The sequence below is a fragment of the Dipodomys merriami genome, unplaced genomic scaffold (assembly GCF_024711535.1).
Source record: "Dipodomys merriami isolate MVZ:Mamm:240054 unplaced genomic scaffold, mDipMer1.0.p SCAF_307, whole genome shotgun sequence".
NCBI lineage: Eukaryota > Metazoa > Chordata > Mammalia > Rodentia > Heteromyidae > Dipodomys > Dipodomys merriami.
The window spans coordinates 334,419-360,736 of NW_027204571.1; the positions used below are offsets into that span (position 1 = coordinate 334,419).

The window sequence follows — 26,318 nt, forward strand, 5'->3', positions numbered from 1 at the left end:
TGCGAGGACTCCACTAGCGAGAGACCCACGCGGGGCGCTTTCCAAGGGCCCCATTTAACAGGACGGCTTCCTCGTAGTTTTCATCTCCCCCTTCTGGGGCTCGGTGAGGAGGGGGCCCTCGCGCAAATGCTGCAGGCTCACTAAGCAAACACTGAACCCCTGAAGCACAATTTAGGGAAAGCAGGCGCTGCACGTGCGCGTGCACGTGCGCGTGTGCGAAGCTGGGTCCGAGCCGGCTACAGCGGCAAGATCCCAAGGAAAGCAAGGGCTAGCCTGCGGGTTGGGGGCGCTGCACCATCGGGGGTCGGCTCCCCAGTTCTGCCTGCGCTCAGGGGGCGCCGCCCCCAGCCCCATTGGCTGGTCTTCTGTCCACATGGCCATGGGGAGGAGGGGCGCCTTGGCGTCGGAGCTCCTCGCGGCCTGAGCCAGCCCCGACGCGGCCCCCAGGACAGCGCCACTCCCCTTGTGCAGGAGCTGGGGAGGCGACACCCCAAAGAGCAAGCAAGGAGGGGGTGGGGTCAGAGGACCCCAAACCCAAGGTTGGGGCGCAGCCAAGGCCGAGGAGGGGAGGAGCCGGTGCCAGAGCGCCCTCCCCCGCCCCGCCATGGCCACCTGCTCCCGCGTGACTGCACACACGGAGCGCGTGAAAACACCGTGGGGTTGGTGCTGGTGGCTCACGCCTGGCATCCCAGCAACTCAGGAGGCTGAGATCTGAGGACCACGGTTCAAAGCCAGCCGGGCAGGAAAGCTGGTGAAACTCATCTCCAAAGACCCAGCAAAAAGCCAGAGGTGGTGCTGTGGCTCAAGTGGTAGAGCGCCAGCTTTGAATACAAAAGCTCAGGGACAGCTCCCAGGCCCCAGGGCACAGGAAGGAGGAGGAGAGCAGGGTGGGTGGACCGAGTGTTTATTCCCAGCCTCAGAGGCCCCCCTTCTTGGCCTTGTCGTGGTCCCGCGTGTCCCGCCGGCCCTCGCGGCTGCTGCTGTCCCGCATGCTGCTGCTGCTCTCCAGCACCAGCTGCCGCAGCGCGCTGTGCTCCAGCGGCCGATCCACTGCGGGGCGGGGTGGGCCGGGATGGCACAAGTGAGCACCGGGGCTGGGCCTCCCCCAGCACAGGCTGCCCAGCCGCACCTGCCACGGCCTGGCCTGCCAGGCTGGCCGGCCCTGGGTCTGGACACCGTGATGCTCCCACAGAGCACATTGACCCTGGCGTCCTTTTTAGTGGCTGCATAATACTCCACCAGGTACATTGCATGGGTGAAGGTGACTATTGTGGCCCACCATGAGGGGGCGTCGTGTCTCTTGTTCCTGGTTGGGGCTCTCTGCTGCCTCTCTGATCCTTGAAAAGCTTTTTGGAAGGATCTCTTTCAAGCTACAAGTGGCCACATCTGACTCCCTCCCCTGAAAAGAGCAGGGCTGGCCTTGAACCTCAGGGTCATGACTGAACAGCTTCCATTCTGGGCTTAGGGGTCACAAGCAGGGCGAGGCGCAGGCTGGGCACCCAGAGGAGCAGGAGGAGGGCTCACGGGACGGAGGAAGAGAGGCTCCAGGGCCTGGGGTGACGGCTTGGCTTGCTTGCTCACAGCTGGCTCTCTACCACTTGAGCCATGCCCCCAGTCTGGTGTTTTGCTGAAGTTCATTGGAGATAAGAGCCTCTCAGACTTTTTTTTTGGCCCAGGATTGGCATTGAACTGCGATCCTCCAGATCTCCACCTCCCAAGTAGCTGGGATGCCAGGCTGCGCCACCGCACCTGTCATCTGACTTGCTCACGAGGGGGAGAGGGAGTTTCACACCCCCCCCCGAGACCTGTGTCCCCCATCATCAGTCCCCAGGCCACCACCACCCCCAGTCAGAGATTGTGCTGGAGGACACCGCCTGCACAGCAAGAGGGGAAACTGAGGCCCGGTGTGCTGCGGGATGGAGACCCAGCAGCCCACCTGGGTGGCAAGGAGGAGCAGCTCACCTTCGTCCAGCTTGTCTATGAAGGGGTCGAAGCCCATCGCCGGGGGGGTCACCTTCACGGGCTCGGGGGGCTTGAGCAGTGCCGAGCCACCCCAGAAGGGGTTCACGAAGCCCCCGGGGACGTCCGCCCTCGGGGCGTACTTCGCCCGCCGCTGGGCCTCCAGCAGCAGCAGCTCGTTGGTTCTCTTCTCTATCATGGCTGCGGGAAGAGCGGTCCGCTGGGAGAAGCAACACGGGCAGGGCACGCGCAGGGGACGCAGGCCCACGCACCATCCCACCCCAGGCCTTGGCCTACAAGATCCCCATGCTTCTTCCTCCACCACTGCCAGGCGTGACCCGTGCTGTCGATTTTTCTAAAGCTTTCTGGGGTTTTTGGTCAGTATCAGCATTTGAACTCAGGGCCTCTTGCTTGTCCAACTTGCTGACACAGCTGACACTCTACCACCTGAACCACACCTATAGCCCAGCTTTTTACTGGTTAGTTGCAAAGGGGAGTCTCGGGGACTTTGTCTGCCTGGGCTGGCTTCAAGCCATAAATAACACTCCGTTGTCTCAGAGTCCTGGGTAGCTGGGATTACAGGCGTGAGCTACTGTGTCCAGATTTGAACCCAGGCCTTTCCCCCTGCCCCCCACCCCGTCCTCCATTCCAGTGGCTGGGAGTGGGGTGCCGGGCCTGGAGGGGCTCACCTAAATACTTGGGGAGGTTGAGGTCGGAGATGGTGCCCCTCTCGCCCAGGTGGCCCTGGATCTCGGTGTTGTCACAGCCAATCCTCTGGAAGAGCTTCTCCAGGGAGCCCTTGAGTTGGCTCAGCATGCCGCTCAGCTCCCCTTGCCGGGCCTCGCACAGCTCCGCCTTCTCCGTGGCCACCTTCACCTTCTCCTGCGGGGTCCCGCCTGGTCAGCCGGGGGGGGGGGGGGTGGGGGGGGCCCACCTGGGGCTCCAGCACCCCAAGCTGCAGGAACACTCAATGCCTTTTACTTGGGAAGCAGGTCCCCCTTGGGGGCCCAGGGGAGTGGGGTGCAGGGTGGGAAGAAAAAGGGATTCTCCTGCGTTGAGGTGTGGTTCAAACAGTACACACAATGACCCGGGTTCAACCCCACAACCACCGGTGGGAGAGTGCTTGCCGAGCATGCATGAAGCCCTGGGTTCGATTCCCCAGTGCCACATGAACAGAAAATGCTGGAAGTGTCGCTGTGGCTCAAGTGGTAGAGTGTGAGCCTTGAGCAAAAGAAGCTCAGGGACAGCACCCAGGCCCTGAGTTCAGGCCCCAGGACTGGCGATCATCATCATCATCATCATCATCATAATCGGGAAGTGGAGCAGCAGCTCACGTGCTAGAGCACCAGCGCTGAGTGGAAAAGCTCAGGGACAGCACCTAGGCCATGAGTTCAAGCCGCAGGCCTGGCGCACACATCACAGAAATACAAAGCAAAGACAAAGTCCACCAAGTACTTGTAGCACTTGGAAGGAGGCCCCACCCCATGGCAGTGCTGAGCCCCAGGGGTCCCCAGGCAGGGGGCTGAGTCCCCCCTGAGTCCTCCACCCCAACCCAGGGCAGCTGCCCCAGCGCGGAGATGGGGGCCGGGAGAGGGGCCCCTGCCAGCTGAGCCCATGAGGCCTGTGGGAAATTCCAGCTCCTGACCAGCTGGCTGTGGTGTTCTGCTGCCCCCTTGTGGCCAGATAGAAGTGGCACTGCATCCCCACTGTGATGCAGTAGAGGCTGTGGGCAGGGGATGGGGCAGCCAGACCCACAGACAGACAGGCAGGCAGACAGACGGGTGGGTGGGCAGACAGGCAGGCAGTCAGGCGGGCAGACAGGCGGGCAGAAAGGCAGACAGGCAGGCAGGCAGGCAGGCAGGCAGGCAGGCGGACAGACAGAGAGACCCAGCTTACCTCCATCTCCTTCAGCGCCAGCTGGCTGTCATCCTGGTCTATCTGTTGCTGAGACCGCAGTTGGATGATGGCGTCCTACCCGGGAGAGAATCTCAGGGTGAGAAACAGAGCGCTCCTTCCCCATCCCCCAACACCCCACCTGACACTCTGCCCGCCAGACCCTCCCCCACACCCTACCTGACACCTGCCTACACCTCACCAACTGACAACCGCCTGACACCCCCTGCAGCCCCAGGGCCCTTTTGAGCAGCCCCAGGACCCTGGTCCCTGCTGGGCCCGTGGAGCTCCCATGCTTCTTAATGAGAAGGGGGTGCTGGCACTGTGCGTGGCGACTGTCTAGAATGAGACGGTTGGTAGGACTTTCTAACCTTCTGCCTGCCCTAAGACTGTGGGTACTGCTCAGTCTGGGGACCTGCTGTGTCCTCGCCCCCAACTCCTGTGGCCCCTGCCACCCATGAGGCCTGGTGGGGTCTGCGGTCTTCCCGCCCTCCAGGTCCACACATCCTGCAATGCTGCACATGGCCACCAGAGGGCAACGGCTCAGCGCCTTGGCCTGAGGTGGCCAAGGAGACCTGGGAGAGAATCAAACTCAGGAGTTTGGGGTGAACTTGAAGCCCCCCTCCTCCAGAGAACCTCATGGCCCACCAGGAACATGAGACATTGTGGGGTCTGATGTTCTGTAGGAGGACACAAGGTCTGATTTTCCCGTGGAACACCTGATGTCTCAATACTTGTGAATACTAAGGTAAAGCCAGTGTTAGAACCCTGTAGGCTTTTAATTAATTAGTTTTTGCCTGTCCTGGGACTTGAACTCAGGGCCTGGGCACTGATCCTGGGCTTCTTTTGCTCAAGACTAGCACTCTATCACTTGAGCCACAGCACCACTTCCAGCTTTTTCTGTGTATGTGGTGCTGAGGAATCAAACCCAGGGATTCATGCATGCAAGGCAAGTGCTCTACCACTGGAGCCACATGCCTAGTCCAGGCTTTTAAATTGCAAACAATCCTTTCAAACCTGAGCCCTACTCTGAGCAGAGAGACTCGATGCCTCGTACCCCATTCCACCCCACCCCTCCTCCATCTGTTGGTGCCTGTCAAGGGCATCGTCTAGCCAGGAGCCATAGAACACAGAGGGGGGCTGACACGGGGAGGCCATGGCGAGACCTTGGGGAGAAAACGCTTTAATGAAGACTTCCCTGCTCCCCGGTGGCCTCGGCCCTGCAGACCAGACATTCTTATGGGGTGATCTTAGTGAGTACCCCAAGTTCAAAGATTAATCCTGGGGTCCTCAGCCTAGAGACAGAGGCTGTCAGTTTTAATAAATAGTTTTTCCAACTCCCTGGTTAACCAGGGGCAGGAGGCGCCTGGCATCTGGGCCTCTGTTTTGGGGCCTCTGGATTGTGGCCTCTGTTTCATGTGTGTGCGGAGCTGTCCTCTCCACTGCACTTTGCAATGCCCTTGGGCCTCAGGAATGCCCTGGCGTCTCTGTGACGGGGACTGACATTGCCCCTCAGGATCAGCGGTGCCCTGAGACCAGGTTACCCCAAATGAGGCCCTGCAGTGTGCGGGCTACCTCGATGGGGCCCGTGCCCCCCAGGAACCGGACTGCTCCCCTCGAGTGATGATGGCCATGACAACATCTCAGGGACCCCACCAACCAGAGCGAGGTGACCAGCCAGGCCGTCCTGTGCCTGGGACCCTCCAACTCTGCACAGCTTTGCCCCGGCCCCTACTTCCCCTCTACGTGTGCCGTGAAGATGGCGGAGGGTGACCTGAGGTGCCACCTTCCACAGCCTCCAGCTCTCTCTGCCATACTTCCTTCCTATCACTCTCCCCAGGCTGCGTCTAGCCTGGCAGTGGAGGCCACTGGGAGCCTCAAATGTCCTCATGGTGGACACAGGCTGCGGGGCTCAGGGAGAGGAGGTCAGAGGCCTCTCAAGGTCAGTGGAAGGTCCAGGCCAGTCCTGTCTGGGAGCTCGTTTCCCGGCACCCCCTCTGTGGCCCTGGGCACTGGGGGTGCACAGGAGATGCGCCCAGGGGCCTGTCCTGCAGGCAGTGAAGAGCAGTGGGAGGGTCCCTGGAGGCCACGCCCAAATCATTACCCAATCCACTGCTGCCCACCCACCTTGCTTTGGGCTGCCCTTATTGGATCCCATGCTGTGGACTCCAGCACAAACGGCCAATAGATGCCAGCTTCCATATTTGGTCCAGCCAATGGGGAGCTGCCTTGTGTCTGGCTTCTGCTGAAACACAGCCAATGGGAGGCACAGTCTGGAGACTGGCAGGTGGGAGAAGGCAGTTCTTACTTTCCACCTGGCAATAGCTATTGCTTGTTGCCCATCAATGGTTTTTCTCTAAATCTACCTGTTGGTTCTGTCATTCTGTGGGCCGTGTCCGGGCCTTCTTCCTATGCCTGTCACCTTCAGTGAGAGCCGCCACTCCCTCCCTGGCTCTTGGCCTTCACGTTGGCCTCCTACTACTTATTAAAATGAGCTCACTGTACTTATGGAAGCACACTTAAACATCCTGTGTTCTAGCTGTGCCTGTCTGCACACAGGAGATGGGGGAGTGAGGTGACATCTGTGTGAGGTCATGGGACAACAGGAGGCAAACAGGAAAGCCAGGACAGTGCAGGGGCGGGTGGGGCGGGGAGGGGTTCCACTGAGGTCTCAGTGGCCACAAGACCCAAGCCGAATATGGGAGGGCTGATGCATGGCACTAAGGACTGTTTACGTCCTGGGGAGACTAAGGAGTTACGTCGAGAAATTATGGGCTGCACAAAGGCTAACAGCCATCCTTACCACCCTTTCAAAATACAAACAGCCATCCTTGGGCCCACCTGGATCTGCTGCGTCTTCTTCTGCACCATCTCCATGTCGTTGTTGAGCTCCGTGAGGTAAGTGAACCGAGCGAAGTTCTTCTCCTCCTTGGCCACGAAGTCCTCGATGAGCTGGTTGAGGTCACCATTCGAGGTGAACTTGAGCAGGCGCAGGTGCGCCACCTCGTAGCTCTCGAAGCTCTCGCCCTTGCTCTGCTTGCCGTGCTTCTTCATCTTGAGAGCTGCGAAGGTCAGAGAGCGGCGTGGACGTGGGCAGGGTGGACTGGCGGGGCATGGGCGGGGCATGGGCGGGGCAAAGAGGCGGGTGCCCCCTGCTGCCTGATGGCCCAGCCTGGGCTGAAGCTGGATTTCCCAGATCAGGTTTTCTGCTTTACCGAGACCCAACTCCACAGCTCCTGTACGCCAGGCACCGGGCTGGGCTCGGTAGGCACCAGATCTCTGCCCGCACAGGGCCCGGGACAAGGACAGAAAGGAGGAAATCTTCCTCTCACCATGGTGGCCCGAAGGCACGCTGGGTGCTGGGGTGCGGTGCGGCCTTAGCTGTGTGGCTGTGGTTGGGGACATTGGTCAGGACAGGGCAGTGGGCACAGCTGAGGAAGGTGCAGGGAACACAGTTCTGAAGAAGGCTCGGCGCTCGGCCAATTCAAGGCATCCCAAGCAGAAAGTTCTCCTTGTTCTCTCTCTAGCCTAGAAACCTGAGGTCTCCCAGGTTCTTCTAAACCCAGTCTCGTTCTCTTTGATTTGACCACCACAGGACCATCAGAAGGAACGTTCTAGGTCCTTCCAGGCATAGCTATGGAACCCCCTTTACGTGTGTCACAGGTTCTCAGCAACACACTGGGCTCTTCATGGGATGCCCATCTTGTAGCCTATAGGCCATACGGAAACCACAAGTGACGAGCACTGACAACAGGCGGGGGAGGCTGAGGGGTGGCTGGCAGGCGGAAGGACGGGTGGACCTATGGTTGAGCTGGTGGATGAGTGAGCGGGTGGATGGTTAGATGGACTGACAGAGGGTCCAAAAGCTAGAAAAGCATTGGTCATTTCTTTGTTAATTTGTGTGGGGAAAACATAAGGTTTCTCAGAAACACTTGTAGCGATGCAGTTCCAAGTGAGAAGACAAGAAAAGGAAAAAGAAACCCAAAGAATCAGCGCTGGTGGCTCAAGCCTATAAGCCTAGCTACTCAGGAGGCTGAGATCTGAGGATCATGGTTCAAATCCAGCCCGGGCAGAAAAGTCTGAGGGATTCTTTTTTGTTTTGTTTTTTGTTTTTTTTTTTTGGGTCCAGTCGTGGGGTCTGAACTCTGGGCTTGGGTGCTGTCCCTCAGCTCTTCAGCTCAAGGCTAGTGCTCTACTACTTGAGCCACAGCGCCACTTCCGGCTTTTTTCTTTTTGCTTATGTGGTGCTGAGGAATTGAACCCAGGGTCTCAAGCATGCAAGGCAAGCGCTCTACCACTGAGCCATCTTCCCATTCCCAGCCCAGTCTGAGGGATTCTTATCTTCAGTAAACCACCAGAAAACCAGAAATGGAGTTGTGGCTCAAGTGGTGGAGCGCTAGCTTTGAGTGAAATAAACTCAGGGACAGCACAACAGGTCCCATGTTCAAGCCCCATAACCAACCAAAAACAAACAAAAATAAAATCTTCATAGAGATCTGAAGTATGGCTCAGTGGTAGAATGGATAAAATGCAAAGCATGCACAAGGTTTGTTATTTTTGGTGGCTGTGGGGCTTGAACTCAAAGCCTGGGTGCTGTGCCTAAGCTTTTTTGCTAGAGGCTGGTGCTCTACCCACAGCTCCACTTCTGGTTTTTACAGCTCCACTTCTGGTTTTTTTGGTGGCAAATTAGATAAGAGTCTCACGGATTTTCCTGCCCGGGCTGGCTTTGAACCTCGATCCTCAGATCTCAGCCTCCTGAGTGGCTTGGATGACAGGCTTGAGCCTCCGGTGCCTGGCCTCACCTTGGATTTTATCAGCTACCTTGGGTGTTATTTGCTGAGGGGGGAGCAGGGGAACGAGGGGGTACCTTCCTCCTGTTTGGCCTGCTCCTCAAATTCAGAGCGGTCGTTGAGCTTGAAGAGCAGGAAGGACTTGAGCTTGCTCTCGTGGTCGTACACGCGCTCCAGCTCCCGGATCTCCAGGTTGTACTGTGAGATGTCCTTCTGCTGGCGCTCCTTCATGGCAGTCGTCCGCGCCATCGCCTCCACCCTGCGGGGTCAGGCCTGTCCCGAAGTGTCCGCCCCTTCCTCCCTCCCTCTCCCAGACAGTCAGGGGACTTCCTGCCTGGCCTGGCCATCCATTTTTAAGTATCAGAAGAAATGCTGAACAACTAGAGTGTGAGCTCCAGATTACCCTGAGGGGGATTTTCCTATCCCCACTCTACCACCGTCATCACCACCAGGACTGCCAGTGACACCATCACCAACATCTCCACCTCCACCACCACCATCGTCATCATCAGCACCACCATCATCATCGCCACCATCACTATAGTAACAGCATCACTATATCACCACCACCACCATCACTATCATCACCATCACTATCGTAATCACTACATCACCACCAACACCACCCTCACCATCACCACCACCATCATCATCACCATCACCATCACCATCGTAATCATCACTACATCACCACCACCACTATCACCATCACCATTACCACCACCACCAGCACCAGCACCACCTGTGCTACAGTCACATGCTCCTATTTGGTGATTCTTCCCACCAAAATCTCTCGGGCAATGGCAGGGTTGGGAGCCCAGAGTCCCTAGCTGTCCCAGGCTCTGCAACAGTACAGGGGCTCCGGCTCCCAGCCAGCCGCCCCCCCCCCAACCATGCCCAGCCACACTTCCCCTCCTACCCCCCTCCGTGCCTTCCCCCCAGCCCACCTCTGTTTGTACGCCTGCGCAGACTGCTCAATGGCCATGTTCATGGTCTTCTTCTGCGTGAGCAAGCGCTTGTGCAGCTGCTGGTAGACGTTGTCGTAGGCCGCCTTCTCGAAGCGGAGCGTGTCGATCTCCTCCCGGATCCTGGTGTTGGCGCTCATCATCTTGTCAAAGTGAACTGTGACCTGCAGAGAGGGCCCGTCCTGGGGTATGGTCCGCGGATGGGGGGCCGTGTGATGGCCCGCAGCCTTGGGGTGACACTCCAAGGGCCTCCTGGGAGACAGTGTCCCTAGGGAGGCAAAACATCACCTCCTAGTAAGAGCCACTACCCCAGATTAAAGAAATGTAAAGTGGGCACTGGTGGCTCCCTCCTGTGATCCCAGCTACTGGGGAGGCTGAGAGATCAGAGGATCACAATTTGAAGCCAGCTGGGCAGAAAGGGTCTGAGAGACTCATCTCCAGTTAACCAGCAAAAAGCCAGAAGTAGAGCTATGGTTCAAATGATAAAGTGCCAACCTTGAGCAACAAAGCTACACAAGAGTGCAAGGTGCTGAGTTCAAGGCCCAGTACTGCCACAAGAGACAGAGAGAGAAAAAGCAAGTCAGGAAGGAAAGAAGGGAGGGAGGAAAGGAGGGAGGGACTTAAGAGACCTAACAATTACATGGATTTTTATATAGATGTTGATTAAATCAACACTGGGCACCAGTGGCTCACACCAGTGATTCTAGCTACTCAGGAGGCCGAGATCTGAGGATCATGGTTCAAAGACAGGCCAAGCAGGAAAGTCCCTGAGATTCTTTTTTGTTGTTGTTGTTGGTTTTTTGTCAGTTGTGGGGCTTGAACTCTGGGCTTGGGCTCTGTAGCTCAGCTCTTCAGCTCAAGGCTAGCGCTCTACCACTTGAGCCACAGAGCCACTTCCGGCTTTTTTCCTCTTGCTTATGTGGTGCTGAGGAATCAAACCCAGGGCCTCATGCATGCAAGGCAAGCGCTCTACCACTGAGCCACCTTCCCAGCCCCATCCATGAGATTCTTTTTTTTTTTTTTTTGTCGGTCGTGAGGCTTGAACTCTGGGCCTGGGCGCTGTCCCTCAGCTCTTCAGCTCAAGGCGAGCGCTCTACCACTTGAGCTACAGCGCCACTTCCGGTTTTCTGGTGGTTTATTGGAGATAGGAGTCTCACAGTCTCTCCTGCCCGGGCTGGCTTTGAACCGCGATCCTCAGATCTCAGCCTCCTGAGTAGCTAGGATTACAGGCGTGAGCCACCAGCGCCTGGCTTCCATGAGATTCTTATATCCAGTTAACCACCAGAAAACCAGATGTGGTGCTATGGGTCAAAGTGGTAGAATGCTAGCTAGCCTTAAGCAAAAAAAGCTTAGGCACAGCGCCCAGGCCCTAAATTCAAGCCCCACGACAAAAAAAAAAAAAAAAAAAAAAAAGTTTGATCAGAGAAACATCTGTAAAGATTGGGTGTTTTGTAATATTAATACTCATTTCATTTGCTGCAATACTGGCATGAGGCTTATTAAAAAAGTGTTCAAAGGATGAACCTGTAGAATTTAGAGGTAAAATTGCATAATCCCTTATGTTAATTACCTTAATTAAGGTAAGTGATTTATCTTAAAATACTTCAGGGTAAAAGAGTCATGAAGCAATTAAAGTGAGATGTTAACGATCATTAAACCCAAGTGACAGGTACGTGGGTGTTTATTATTTTATTCCCCCTCTTTTTCTCTCTTTTTCTTAATACATTTCTTGGTTTCTTTGGTGTGTGTGTGTATGTGTGTGTGTGTAATACATTTCTTGGTTTCTTTGGTGTGTGTGTGTGTGTGTGTGTGTGTGTGTGTGTGTGTGTGTGTGTGTGTGTATACTAGTCCTGGAGCCTGAACTTCGGGCCTGGGCACTGTCTTAGCTTCTTTGGCTTAAGGCTAGTGTCCTACCACTTGAACCACACCTCCACTTCTGGCTTCTAGCTGGTTAGCTGGAGATTAGAATCTCACAGACGGGCTGGGAAGGTGGCTCAGTGGTAGAGCGCTTTGCCTTGCATACCTGAGGCCCTGGGTTCAATTCCCCAGCACCACATAAGTAAAAAAAATAAAAAAGAGCCAGAAGTGGTGCTGTGGCTCAAGTGGTAGAGCACTAGCCTTGAGCTGAAGAGCTGAGTGACAGCACCCAGGCCCACAGTTCAGGCCCCATGACTGGGCCCAAAGGAAAAAAAAAAAAAAAAAAAAAGAATCTCACAGACTCTGGCGGTGAACTGGGCTGGCTTCCAATCATGATCCTCAGATTTGGGTCTCCTGAGTAGCTGGGATTACAAGTGTGAGCCACGCCCGCAGTGCTTTCTTGTTTTCCTGATGGGTTTGTGGATTGGTCCAACCATGTGGGACAACAGCGCAGAGGCTGCGGGAGAGACAGACAGAGCCAAGTAGCTCCAGCCAGGCCTGGTGGTCAGGGTGTGAGGGAAGCGAGGGCTTTCTTCAGTGAGCCAGTGACAAGACCCTCTAAATCCATCCACTTTCCCTCTCGCTGGCTTCTGTCCCCAGAGCCGCAGGTTTCCCAGCCTGATGGACGACTGCACCTGCCCCTCCGTTCCTTCTCCCTTCTTGCTTTTCCAGGGGCAGCCACCTCTCCCTCTCTTTTAGTCCACACTTTGGCAGTGCTGTCCTGCCCTGGTGGGAGAACCAGTCAAGAGTGGTAATGTGACTCAGGTCCATTCTCCCATCCAATGATTGGTTCAGGGCTGAGCACGGCACCCAGAATGGTCCAATAGGAACCTGCCCTGGGACATAACAGGAGGCAGCTGGGGAAGGAATGCTGCCATCCAACTCCTATTGACATCTGTTGGCGTGGAAGTGGGCGGGGCGGATAGCAGATTCTAAAAGGCTTCCTGGCCTGGGTGTCCACCATTAGCTGTCATTCAAGGAAGGGAGTGAGCTCTGTCAGTGGCCTGTCAGGCGCTATGCTTTGCTCTGAGCACAGGGCAGGGGGCTGCAGAACACTCCTCACATACGTACGAAATTCAGACGCATTTCCAAAACGTGGATCTGTTTTTGCAGTTTCCGGGGGCTATTAGACTCTTGTATTTTCATGAAAATCTGTTTTTGGTTTGTGATTTTCTTTTCCATCTGAACAATCTAAAAGGGGGAGAGGGAGGGAGCGCAATTGTGTCCATATTTGCAAGGGTACAGATTTTACATTCACTCCCCGAAGGGTCCCTGTCGGGGAGTTTGCCTCAGCTCTTGGATGCCTGCCCCACGCCTCTCACTCTTTGCCACTCTGCGGTAAAGTGAAGCCACTGAGACTTTTGGCTCACGCCTAGGCATGTAAATTGCCTTACCTCTGGCATAAATGTTCACACCTAAAGTTCTAACTACTCAGGAGGGTGAGATCTGAGCATCGCAGTTCAGAGCCTTCTCCGATCTCCAATTAACCAACAAAAAGAGCTAGAAGTGGAGGTGTGGTTCAAATGGGAAAGCACCAGTCATGAACAACAACAATCAAGAGCCTGAGGCCCAGAGTTCAAGCCCCAGAATTGGTGTGCGTGCACACACACCTCTTAAAGCAGGGGCATTAGCTGTAACTTCAGTGTTTCTGCCCCTCATCAGCCTGGTCCCAGAAAGAGAGAATCAACAAGGGCCCCTAACCAGAGCCAGGAAAGATGTAGCTTTAAGCCTCAGAAACTCGGGAAGGGGTGATGTTTGCTACTCACCTTCACTAACTGATGCACCCATCTGTACTGAGCTAGGAAGCAGCCTGGGGACCATGGGGTGTTAACGGAGCTGGCTAATCGCACTGCAGCCCAGAGGATGCAGGGAGGTGTCAACAACACCCAGAGTGCACCTGGAGGGGTCTCCCTGGGGAATCGGGCAGGCACTGCCCACCTGGGGCATTCTGGGTGCCCTAGTCCTGACCTAGGGCGAATCCCCTGGGACATGCACCTTGTCGTCCAGTTCAGCCAGCAGCATCTTCATGGAGCTGATCAGGGTCTCATAGTCCTGCTTGGTCTGCATCAGGAAGCGCAGCTCCACGTAGTTTTTCTGGTTTAGGTGGACATTTTTCGAGGATTTGAGGAGACTCAGCACCAGCATGAGTTCCTCGTGTTCTGCTTTCAGACTCTGGATTTCCTTCCTGAGGGAGGGAGGGCGGCCTTAGTCAGCCTCTACATGCACCCTAAAATGATGCCTGCGGAGGCTCCGGTGCATTAGGAGTCTGAGATGAGAGATACCCTGGGCCCCAAGTCCCACTCTCCCCAGGGGAAACTGGGCTGCACCTGTGAGAACGCGCCGTCGCAGACGGGGCCCGGACTGCCCGGCCTCAGCCGCACCACAGCCCCACGGCGCTCTGCGCACCACACGCCCAAGCAGGCAAACGTGCCGGGTGGGATTTTCAGGTTTGCCTCCACACATCACTTCAACCGCACCCCAATTTCTTCCCCCTCCCCGCTTCCAGCCCTGGGTGTTGAACTCTGGCCCGGGCGCCGGCCCTCAGCTCTTCAGCTCAAGGCGAGCACTCTACCACTCGAGCCACAGCGCCACTTCCGGCTTTTTCTGTGGTGCTGAGGAATCGAACCCAGGGCTTCGTGCATGCCGGGCAAGCACTCGACCGCTGAGCCTCGTTCCTGGCCCCAGGGCACCCCAATTTCAAGGGTTCTCAAAGGACGCGCGAACAGGACGCGGGCCCAGGGCGTCTCCAGCCTCCCGCGGGAATTCCCCGCTCTCCGGCGGGACCTGGCGGCGAGCAGCCACGCCCACTCCACCACCAGGGCCCGCCCCGCCTGCAGCCGCAGCTGATTGGACCAGAAATAGACACCTAAGCCAATCAGAGCCTCCTCCTCCGGGGAATTTGGGGTTGGGATGCATTCGAGGCAAACTGTGGGGCTGGGGACGAGCCTTGAACAGCTCACGTGGAGAGAGGCGCGAGAACCAGACAGGGCCTTACCGGAGACCCGCGGGCCCCGCCAGGGTCCTGAAGTAGACTCCCCCCTCCCAAGTGGGCTTGTCTGTAAACAAGTCCTGGGGGGGGAAACGCCGCGGCCCACCATCCTCCATGAGAGGCCCTCACGGCTGGCTCCCCTCCCCGTCACTTACGGCTGGCTCCCTCCCCCCCGTCACTTACGGCTGACTGCCCCCCCCCGTCACTCACGGCTGACTGCCCCCACCCCCGTCACTCACGGCTGGCTGGGTCCTCCCCTCTCCCCCCCCCCCGTCCTCCCCACTGCCCCCGATCACTCACTGCTGACTGGCCACCTTCTGCTGGCTGCGGAAGTTGAATGACTTTCGGCTCTGCACCATCTTCCGGAACTGCTGCCGCACCTTGCGGAGCTCCGTCTCAGCCATCTGCTCGCGCGCGCTCTCTGAGGGCTCCCGAGGGCCCTTCCAATCCTTCCTCCTGTATTTCTTAGACTGTGAGACGCGGGGGCCAAGGGTCAGGGGGCCGGGCAGGCCGCGTGGGGGGCGGGGGGCAGCCGGGCCCACCCTCCTCTGCCCGATGTCAGAAGTTGGGCCTCCCTTGGGCTGGGAAGGTGGCTCAGTGGTAGAATGTTTGCCCCGCATGCATGAGGCCCTGGGTTCGATTCCTCAGCACCACATAAGCAGAAAAAGCCAGAAGTGGCGCTGCGGCTCAAGTGGTAGAGCACTAGCCTTGAGCTGAAGAGCTGAGGGACAGCACCCAGGCCCAGAGTTCAGGCCCCATGACTGGCAAAAAAAAAAAAAAAAGAAGTTGGGCCTCCCTCCCTGCCTCCCCTACGTTCTCCGAGAGCCTGGGTTCGAGTCCAAGCGCTACCACTTGGTGAGTCTTTGAACATCACAATGCCTCCAGTCTATAAGATAACGCTCCGGGCGCGACAGGAGAGCAGAACGTGGGGACACTGTGTGGCCTGTCCCCAGGGCTGCCCCCACCTACCAGCATCATCGCCGGGGACTCGGGCTCTCCTTCCTCTCAGACACCGGACCCAGGGAGGCTGAAGCGGGACGCGCCTCTGTCCCCCTCTGTCCCTCTGTCCTAATATCCTGTCCACAGAGGCAAAAGGGGGAGACTTTTGGGGCCACGCTGCGGGTGGCCAGGTCCCAGGGCGTCGCCTGGTCCCAGCTGCACACGGCCCCTGGCTCTGCAGCAGATGGCGGGGTGCGGGAGGAGCCCCCAGCTGGGCAGGCATGCCATTCGCCCTGCTGCTCCCGAGCTCCCAAGGAAAGAGGGTAAGATGGGGGGACGCCCCCGGGGGGGAGACACGCGGCACCCGCACCCGCCAGCGGGAAGCATAGGTGTGCTCGGCGGGTGGGCACAGGATGGCGAGGACAAGGCCCAAGGCGCCCGCAGAGCCCTGAATTCCCTGCGATAAGTCCCGCCCCTCAATCTGTCACTCAGGCCCGACCACACCCTACCCATTTCCTGATTGGAGCATAGGACTCTGGGTGAGCCAATCAAAATGCCAGTGTTCTGCCTAATCTGCATACTTTATTTTATTTCATCTCTCAGCCAGTAGTGGGGCTCGAACTCAGGGCCTAGGCGCCATCCCTGAGCTTTTTCCTCTCAAGGCTGGTGCTCTGCCACTTGAGCCACAGCTGCACTTCTGGCTTTTAGGTGGTTCATTGGAAATAAGAGTCTCACAGGCTTGCCCAGGCTGGCTTTGAACCTCGATCCTTAGATTCCTGAGTGGCTGGGATGCCAGGCCTGAGCCGCCGGCGCCCGGCCTGATGGTATTCTTTATGGCACCTTCATCACACAGTTTGTTCATAGCGATTAAAAGCAACTTCCAGAATCGATGGCCTAAACACAATTCCTGAGCAGGCCAAGAGCACTGGCCGGGGACCTCTGACCCCCGTGCGGCCCCCAGTTCCTGGCCCATTAAAGGGCTGTACATCTCATGTAACGGAATGTGTCTGTGGAGGACATCTCTGCAGGCCGGGGGAATGCGGCCTGCGAGAATGGCGGCTCCTTCCTCTGGACTTCGGGCTCAGAAGTAATTATCCGGGACGGGAAACCCCCCCTCCCCTGTCAATTCAACAGGATCCGCTGTCCTGTGGACGGGCGGGCTGCCTAGGGGTGGCTTCCTCTCCGAGCTTCTGCTTAATGACGGAACGGAGCTTAGTTCTCAGAGCAGCCCTGCGGGCGCAGAGACCCGCACTCGGCTTCCAACCCCGGGGTTAGGAGAAGCCGATGGACACCGAGCCCGGGATCGCCCCGCTGCGCCTCTGCCCGCGCCCAGCAGAGGGCGCCGCGGCGCCCGCTCCCCGCCGCCGCTCACCCGGCGCCGCCGCTCCCTCGCGGGTCTGGCTCTGGCTCGCGGCGCGCACGGCCCGCGCCCCTGGAACGCGCACGCGCCTTTGTGACTGCACAGCCCCCACCCCGCGTTCCCGCCCGAGCCCCGCCTCTGCGGCCCGGGGGACCCCCACCCGACCCCGGGGGACTCCCACGCGGCCCCGGGTGCCATCCCCTCCTGGCTGTTCTGCAGATCTCCCCGCAGCTAGCCCTACCATCCTCCCCAGAGAAAGGACAGACAGACAGCGCATGGGGGGGACCCCCAAACCAGTGCCGGGAACTGGGTGCCAGGCAGTCGTGGGCCTGGCCATCTCCAGGCCTCGAGGAGAAAAGGGGTGCCCAGTGCCCACTCACAGGGACCTCAGCCCTGCAGACTGCAGTGTCTCACAGGCGGCTCAGTGTGTACCCCAATCCCAAAGGTGAATCTGGGGTCCTCACCCCAGGGACAGGTGCTGGCTGTATTTGTGTTGTGCTGTCTTGGGGTTTGAACTCAGGGTCTGGGCACTGTCTCTGAGCTTTTTTGCTCAAGGCTGGCCCTGTACCATTTGAGCCACAGCTCTATGTATGGCTTTTTGATGATTCACTAGAGTTGAGTCTCTAGTGGCGCCAGTGGCTCACACCTGTAATCCTAGCTACTCAGGAGGCTGAGATCTGAGGATCATGGTTCAAAGCCAGCCCAGACAGGAAAGTCCGTGAGACTCTTATCTCCAATAAACCACCAGAAAACCAGAAGTGGTGCTGTGGCTCAAATGGTAGAGCACTGGCCTTGAGCTGAAGAACTGAGGGACAGTGCCCAGGCCCAGAGTTCAAGACCCATGACCAACAACAACAACAACAAAAAATAATTGTTGTCCCAGCTGGGCACCGGTGGCTTATACCTGTAATCCCAGATACTAAAAGAGGCTGAGATCTGAGGATTAATGGTTCAAAGCCAGCCTGTTCAGGAAAGTCCATGAGACTTTTATTTCCGATGAACCACCAAAAAGCCAAACATGGGGGCTGAGAAGGTGGCTCAGTGGTAGAGTGCTTGCCTTACATGCAAGAGGCCCTGGGTTCGATTCCTCAGCACCACATAAGCAAAAAAGAAAAAAGCTGGAAGTGGCACTGTAGCCCAAGTGGTAGAGCACTAGCCTTGAGCTGAAGAGCTGAGGGACAGCGCCCAGGCCCAGAGTTCAGGCCCCACGACCAGACCAAAAAAAAAAAAAAAAAAAAAGCCAGACATGGAACTGTGGCTCTTGGGGGGAGAGTGCCAGCCTTGAGTGGCAATGCTAAAGAACACCATGAGCCCAGGCTCTGAGTTCAAGCCCCAGTACCTGCACCCAAAAGTAAATAATCATATTCACTGGGCATTTGCATAGGACACGCATGGCGTCTGAGTGGCTCTCACCCCACTTCCTTCTCTCCCAGCCCTGTGTGCCAGAAACCATGGTACAGGCCGAGGCACAGGCTGCCTTTGCTTCTGGCTTCCTGTAGGGTTTGACAATGGAAGGGACTAACAGGATACCAGGTTGTTGGAGTTGTCCTTCCTCCGCTGTGTCTGGTGGTCTCCTCTCCCCAGAGCTGTGGCTTCTGTGGCTGGGGTCTCTCTCCCAGCACCAGCCTTCCGTCACTCCCCTCCTCCTCCAGGCTGGTTCTCTGTGCCTCAACCTCCCTTTCCTGTCGCCGCAGCCCTGCGCATGCCCTTACACTTCTTTAAGCTCTTGACCCCTTGGGCTACCACTTGGAGTCAGGGCTCTGTCCAGCCCTGGGCCAGCAGGCCCGCAGCCAGCGCTCACTCCAATTTGGCGTGGGGAGCAATGCCAAGGGTGGGCTGGCATGACCCCAGCCACACGCGTCAGACAGGTGCAGGAGAAGAGCGGCCTGCAGGGGGCACCCCAGACCAAGGAGAGGGGCTGCCCTCCCCGCCTGCCTGGCAGCTTGCAGGCTGTGGAGAGGGGCCTGGTTCGCCCCAGAAGAGAAGTACAAGGAGGCTGGCGAGGGTAAAGGCATGCGGGCACACGCACAAGGTGGGGTGCTGCCAACCCGGGGAACGCCCCAAGACCAGCACCCAGGGTGTGTGTGTACCAGTCCTGGGGACTGAACTCAGGTCCCTGAGCTTTTGTGCTCAAGGCTAGTGCTCCCCAACTTGAGCCTCAGCTCCATTTTTGGCCTTTTGGGGGTTAATTGGAGTCAGAGTCCCATAGACTTTCTTGCCTGGGCTCCTTTGAATGGCAATCTTAGGAACTCAGCCCCCTGAGAAGCTAGGATTAGAGTTGGGGGTCAGTCTCCACTTTGTAAAGAGGGAAAATGCAAGCATCCAGCTCAGGACCCCTGACTCTTGCTAAGACATAGCAGTTACACCCCTTGCAGCCAAGCAAGGACCCCACCTTACTTTGGTTTTATTTGGTTCTGTTTTGCCAGTCATGGGGCTTGAACTCAGGGCCTGGGCACTGTCCCTGAGCTGCTTTTGCTCAAGGCTAGCACTCTACCACTTGAGCCACAGCACCACTTCAGGTTTTTTTTTCTGTGTATGTGATACTGAGGATTCGAACCCAGGACTTCATGCAAGCTGGGCAAGCACTCTGCCACTAAGCCACAGTCCCAGCCCAGCACCTTCCTTGGGAACATGCAGGGCTATTTCCACCTCATTTGTGGACTTTCACCCCACCCAGCAAGAACAGGTGCCTATTTCTTCCCAGGAACAATCGCTGGCCTTGTGATGGCCTTTGACCCACGGAATGCTGAAGGGGCGGAGCTTCGTGACTGCAAGGTGGGTCTGAGCAGCCAGCATGAGGTTCATGGGGCTCAGCTGGGGAACAGCCCCAAGGAAGGTCATATGGAACAGAAAATTGACCTGGCCACTCGCCATTAACAGGAATAAGAGAAAAGTTACAAATGACTTATTTTTAGCCCCTAAGTTGTAGCCATTTTTTCTTCAGGACCCTGTGAGTGTTGCTAGTAATTATTATTCGGAATAATCTAATTACGAGTGCCATTTTCAGGTCTTTCCAAGGACATGTGGGCCTGGCCATCTGCACACACAGCCACCAACCAGACCTAACCGTGCTCACGAGTGCTCACATGACATGCATACACACACAGTCACTTCTAGAGAGACCAACAAGCCAAAGTATGGTCTGGGCTTGTTCCCCATCACAGTGTCCTGACTTCTGGAGCTGGGAGCGGAGGGAGTGCAGACCTGGGGTGCCAGCCAGTACCCCAGGCAGTACCCCCCTGCAGGCAAATGGGAAACACAGCACCCCCCTTTGCAAACACAGGCCTCTGGCTCTGTGAGTCGCCCAGCATCAGGTCCCATGGTCCCCATTTTGAGGAGGCCTGCGTTCCCCAGGACACCCAGCCCTGCCCACTGTATTTCCCTCTCTTTTGGGCCCCTGGGCATCCAGGCCGGGGTCCCCGAGTTCAACCTCTGAGTCTGGGAAGCGATCCCCTCCTCAGACCGGCTTAGCCCAATCCGCCTGCAGCTGGGGATGAGGGCACCGCGCGGGCTCAGGTGATCGGCCTTAGCCGGCCTGCTCCCCTCCTTGACCCCGAAATCCTCTCCTGAGATTCTGGCTGGACGGTCAGGCAGGGGTGCCCTGCGGGAGCGCCTTCCTTTCCTGGCACCTCAGCACTCCAACACGGGGGACGCCCAGCCCCACCCCACCCCGAATCTGGGTCACTCTAAAGCACCTCTGAATGCCACACGATTTAATCTCCCACAAAATAAAAGCTGATCAAATCAACGCTCATCCAATTAAAGAGCTGGAGAGCTGCTAGAATATTCTGTTGGATTTTCCTTCTGTTTCTGGTCAGCAAACCCCAGTTCTCTTGGGCAGGCCATCCCTGGCTCTCCATCTGCACTGTCTGCAGCCGGCCTGTGACAGGGTGGAGCTCGGCACTCCCAGCCCCTGTCCATCCAGTTGTCATCAATTAGAAAAAAGATACTTAATTTAGCCGGGTGTCAGTAGCTCATGCCTGTAATCCCAGCCTTTCCACCTTGGCCTTTCCCACGATCTGTTCAACAGCTCTTCCTATCTCTGGATTGCTGAGATGTCTTCCCTGCCCTCCTCCTCCTCTTCCTCTTCCTCCTCTTCACCCTCCCTCCCTCCTCCTCCTCATCTTCTCTCAACCTCCTCAAGAAATTAGTGATGGGAGAGTTGAATCAAGGCACAGGCAGGCACAAGCCACTGCAGGCGACAGTGCAAAAGTCCTGTGGTAGCTACCCAAGGATGCCCGGGGCAGAGTGGGAGGGGAGGCTTCCAGCTGGTGGCAGAGTGGCCATGCTGGCGGAAAGACAGCCTTGCTGGGAAAGAGACAGACAAACAGGCCGAATGTGGGTCCCCCAAGAAGTGGAGGACAAGAGAGGGCTTTCTGATGCAGCCTGGGGGTGTGGAGGGGGCAGGGCAGAGGGGCAGGTGGGGGGGGACAGGCAGAGGGGACCGGGGCAGAGTCTGGAGAGGCCGTCAGCAGCCCCCAGCATGGCCAAGGTTGCACTGCTAGCAAATGGCAGAGCCAGAATTCAAACCCAAGCCACACTGGTGGATGGCTGCCGGTGGCCAGGTATTAAGATGGCCTTGTTGACTGGGGACCACCCCCCAAACACTGACGGGTCACAGCTTGCGTCATGGGGTGGGGCTGGTTCCGCGGCTTCCATGGCTTTCCTGCGGGCCCTGGCGCACTCTGACTGGGTCAGGGTTAAGCAAACAAACCCGGAATTCCAGTCCCCAGCCTGGCAGAGGGATGGAGTCACAGAAGCGAAAGGCCACAGGCGCCCCAAGAGCCAGCCAGGTGAGGAAGAGCTCGGTCAGATTGACTTCTGACCAAATCAGATCCCTACAGGGATAAAAAAAAGCCCAAGTCAAAATTCCCGTCACCCCAGGCCCGACATTCCATTCTCCACCTAGCTGAAAGTGCCGCCCTTCGCACTCCTGCCGCCAGTAACTACAGCCTGATTATTTTCACTCCTTTCCTTGTTCAGACCCATGCAAGCTGGACCCCAAATCCAGTCCCTCGTACAACCTCCATACCCTCCACGGGAAGGGCAGTGCCCCTCGTTGGCAATAAACAGTCCTAGCCTGCTGAGAAAAAAGTCCCATCTATTCCTTTCCCGTTCTCCTCCCTTTCCCAACAGCTGAGACCAAGCAGCCGGAGCAGAAAGTCCCTGGGACTCATTTCCAATTAATCACCAAAGCCATGGAAGGAGATGTTGAGAGTTGGCCCTTCCCTCCCTTCCCATCCCTCCCCTCCCCTTTCATTTCCTGGCCACCATGAGACGAGCAGCTTCCTCCACCAGGAGCTTTCCCACAGGCCTGCAAACCAACCAACCAACCAAGCACTCTTAAAACTGAGCCAAAACAAACTTTCCATCTTTTTAAGTTCCTCTCTGTCATTTTGGGACAGTCACAGTCAATGGACCGACGCAGAAGGGTGCATTTTACCAGTTGGATTGCCTGTGTGGATGGAGGGGCTCCACCCTGTGGAGGAATGCGGGGTGGGGGGGGCACCACCCCATCTGAGGGACGGGGAGCTAGGATAGTTATCGTCCCTGAGGGGGGCTTCCTGGCACTTCTGATTCACCCCCGCACTTGCTGAGCAGGCCTGGGGGGCAGAGCCTGCCCAGGGGCCAGCAGCAGGGACGGGCGGATGGGAGGGGAGGGAGGGAATGGAGGGAATTTTATTCTTGTGGGGCTGGGGGTGGGGTGGTACAGAGGTCTGAGCCAGCACACACTGACTGGCACAGAAAGCCAGCTGCCGGGCTCTGACTCCCCGCTCCGCCCCCCACTCCTCCCCCCCAGCCATTTGCCTCACATCCTGGCTTTGCTTCCACATCTGTGAGCTGTGAGCGGGGATTAATTATAGGACTTCTTGTGAGGTCACGTCAGTGATTCACAGCAAAGGCTTAGGACAGAATTGGGCACAAATAAGCCTGCCTTCCACCCCGCTCCGAGCCTTCTGCAGCAAACTGATGATAGTCGAGAGTCAGCAAACCAGGAGCACTTAATAGTTCAGAAAAGGAGCTCAGTGTCTGTGGCTCACACTTGGGAACCCCAGCTGCTCAGGAGGCTGAGACCACGGTTTGAAGCCAGCCTAGGCAAGAAAGTCTATTAGATTCTTTTTTATTTTTTACCAGTCCTGGGACTCAAACTCAGAGCCTCTACACTGTCCCTGAGCTTCTTTTGCTCAAGGCTAGCACTCTGCCACTTGAGCCAGAGCAGCACGTCAGGTTTGTTCTGAGTATGTGGTACTAAGGAATTGAACTCAGGACTTCTTGCATGCTAGGCAAGCACTCTACCACTAAGCCACATTCCCAGCCCCATTAGACTCTTTTTTTTTTTTTTTTTTTTTTTGGGTCCGGTCGTGGGGCCTGAACTCTGGGCCTGGGTGCTGTCCCTCAGCTCTTCAGCTCAAGGCTAGTGCTCTACCACTTGAGCCACAGCGCCACTTCCGGCTTTTTTCTTTTTGCTTATGTGGTGCTGAGGAATCGAACCCAGGGCCTCAGGCATGCAAGGCAAGCACTCTACCACTGAGCCACCTTCCCAGCCCCCATTAGACTCTTAATTAGCCACGAAAAGGCCAAAAGTGGAGCTGTGACTTGAACAGCAGAGTGCTAGCCTTGAGCAGAAACTCTAAGGGAGAGTGCCTAGGCCCTGAGTTCAAGTCCCAGGACCAGCACAAATTTAAAAAAAAAATTTTTTTTTTTGGTCAGTTGTGGGGCTTGAACTCTGTGCTTGGGTGTTGTCCCTGCGCTCTTCAGCTCAAGGCAAGCACTCTACTGCTTCAGACACAGTGCCATTTCCAGTTTTCTAGTGTTTTATTGGAGATGAGAGTCTCATGGACTTTTCTGCCTGGGCTGGCTTTGAACTGCGATCCTCAGATCTCAGCCTCCTGTATAGCTAGGATTACAGGCGTGAGCCAGCGGCGCCCGGCACAAATAAAAACATTTTAAGTTAATAATAATAGTAATTTTAGCCCTGTGTCCTGACCTGAATCCCTGCTCTGTCCTCAGCAGGAGCTGCAGAGCTGCAAACTTGTCTGCAAAGTACATCGAGCAAGCTCCTCTGCAAATACAAAGGAAGCAGGGAAGCAGAGGGAAAAGCTAGGGAGCCTTGATCTGACACCCCCGGGGTTCACCCCCCTGCACTGAGCTGCCTGCCCACCCGAGAACTGCTTCAGTGTAAAAATACCCAGGGTGCGGGAGCCTTGCTGCCAGATCCACTTCCCTGTCACACGCCCTCCTCCTCCTCCTCCCCCTCCTCCTCCTCCCCCTCCTCCTCCCCCTCCTCCTCCCCCTCCTCCTCTTCCTCCTCCTCCTCCTCCTCCTCCTCCTCCTCCTCCTCCTCCTCCTCCTCGCAGGGCATTAGTGACTCTGTGCTGTGCTGTCCGGAGGCCCCCGGAAGTCCCTGTACTTTACCAAGAATATCAGACCAGTGCTGGTGGCTGAGATCTGAGGATCGCAGTTCAACGCCAGCCCAGGCAGAAAAGTCTGTAAGACCCTTATCTCTAAGGAACCTCCAGAAAGCCAAAAGCAGAGCTGTGTTTCCTCCAGTGGCAGAGCATCAGCCTTGAGTGGAAAAGCTCAGGAACAGCGCCCAGACCTGTAGCTCAAGTCCCAATACTGGCACAAAATAAAATAGAGATAGGGGCCTCCCCAGGCTGTCCCTTTTCAGGCGCCCGCTGTTCCCAAACACTGTTGAACCAGCCCTCACCTCACTCACAAGACGGCCCTTCATTTTTTTATTTGTTTTTTAGTTATATATTTTCTTCATATATATTTATTTTTATCTTTATTTTGGTTGGTCGTGGGGCTTGAACTCTGGGCCTGGATGCTGTCCCTCAGCTCTTCAGCTCAAGGCAAGCACTCTACCCAAGTTGGCCCCTCTTTAAAGGGTGGGCTCCCTTCCCCCTTCCCTGCCCTCCCCCCTTCCCTCCCCTCCCCTCCCCTTGACCGCACTGGGTGTCCTTCTATTCCCAGCAGGCCTGCCCACCTTCCTGGCCAGCCCTTCCCCTAAGCAGCTGACCCTTTATATCCTGGAGGACACATTGCTTTTGGGCTGAAGACACCAGGGCAGAACTGCCAAAACATTTTCAGAAATAATTTTCTGATGCAACTGAATGACTCAGAGAAAACAGGCCAAAAAATTGCCATCAAGTTCAACTGCCATCCACAGACCGGTGTCTCTACCCTCCAACCGCCTCCTCATTCTCCTTTGGGTAAGACTTGATTTCCCTCAGGACGCCCCTCTTGCTACCACTGCTGCATTTGGCCAAGAAGATGTTACTTTCACGTCCCCTGATCAAGGGGTCATGTGACTTGGCCTGACCAACCGGAACCTTGTAGGCCTCTGGCCACAAGGATTGACAACTTATAAGTCTGGCCTGAGGATCTTGTTCCATCTACTGGAGAGGAGAGGCTGCCAACCTCTCTTGCTGGTCCTGGGTTGTCGGCATGGGAAGAATGCTGTGACACTGGGTTGTAGGAGCTGAGGGCTCTGACACCCCAGGCTCACTCAAGAGCTGGGACACAGCCAGGGACTGGTGGCTCATGCTTGTGATCCTAGCTACTCAGGATGCTGAGATCTGAGGATCACAGTTCAAAGCCAGACCCAGTAGGAAAGTCCATGAGACCCTTAGCTCCAATAAACCACTAGAAAACTGAAAGTGGCTTTGTTGCTTTATGTGTCCCTTCCCCACAGTATAACCCCTGCTTTCACTATAGTTGATGTCAGTATAACTTGTGGAGGAGATGGGGAAAAACCAGTTGTTTAAGGATACAGGTGGACCTGTTGCAACAATGAGAAGTACAAGTTGTCATGTCCAAAACGAGCTTTACAACGTCGGTGCGGGGGGGGGGGAGGGGGGAAGAGGGGGGGAAGGAGAAGGATTGGGATTGGGGGGAGGGGGGAGGCTGGGAAGGGATGTGAAGGGTAAACAAAGGAGGAGGCTGCAATGCTTGGTAAGAAATGTATGCATTATCCTGCCCATATAATTGTAACCCCTCTGTACAGTATGTTCACAAATTAAATTAAATTAAAAAAAAGAAAAGAAAACTGGAAGTGGCACTGTGGCTCATGTGATAGAGCCCTCACCTTGAGCTGAAGAGCTGAGGGACAGTGCCTAGGCCCAGAGTTCAGGCCCCAAGACAACAACAACAAAAAGAGCTGGGACACTAGCAGGCACTGCCTGCTGCTGGGAGCTGAGGATCACAACAGTGGCCAAGTACCCCAGGGCTTACTGTGCCGCTGCTGCTTACAGCCTGGGTAACGTAGTCCCTGACTTCCAGAGCCTAAAGCAATAGACCCCTGGCTCTCGGCCTCCAGCTGTGTGCCTCTGGCTGTGCCAGCAGCCTCTCTCCTGCAGGCACCCAAAAGCCCAGGACATCTAGCCCTGGTAGAGTTTCAACTCTTCCAGTAATTTCTGTCTGGGGAGAGCAGATGGGCCCTGGACAGCTGTTTGGTAGTTGTGGGGGGCACAAGCAAGGAGATTTGTTTTAAATATTTATTT

General features: G+C 56.5%; 1 protein-coding gene across 5 annotated transcripts; it reads right to left on the reverse strand.

Moving 5' to 3' along the window:
* Positions 1 to 884: 884 nt before the first annotated feature.
* LOC138840905 (coiled-coil domain-containing protein 63-like) lies at positions 885 to 16,854 on the reverse strand. Of its 5 annotated transcripts, XM_070041300.1 has the most exons (13): positions 16,825 to 16,854; positions 15,483 to 15,589; positions 14,814 to 14,983; positions 13,520 to 13,709; positions 12,596 to 12,715; positions 11,823 to 11,981; positions 9,590 to 9,771; positions 8,720 to 8,901; positions 6,694 to 6,914; positions 3,856 to 3,930; positions 2,649 to 2,841; positions 1,963 to 2,160; positions 888 to 1,050 (listed from the first exon to the last, which is right to left on the reverse strand). In XM_070041300.1, the coding sequence occupies exons 2-13, from the start codon at positions 15,489 to 15,491 to the stop codon at positions 917 to 919; spliced, it is 1,833 nt and encodes a 610-aa protein (XP_069897401.1). In that variant the 5' UTR covers positions 15,492 to 15,589; positions 16,825 to 16,854; the 3' UTR covers positions 888 to 916. The 5 variants fall into 5 exon arrangements, with proteins under 5 accessions (XP_069897404.1, XP_069897401.1, XP_069897402.1 ...); XM_070041301.1 differs by lacking the exon at positions 16,825 to 16,854 and having other exon boundaries at positions 15,483 to 15,714; XM_070041304.1 differs by lacking the exon at positions 11,823 to 11,981 and having other exon boundaries at positions 894 to 1,050.
* Positions 16,855 to 26,318: the final 9,464 nt, after the last annotated feature.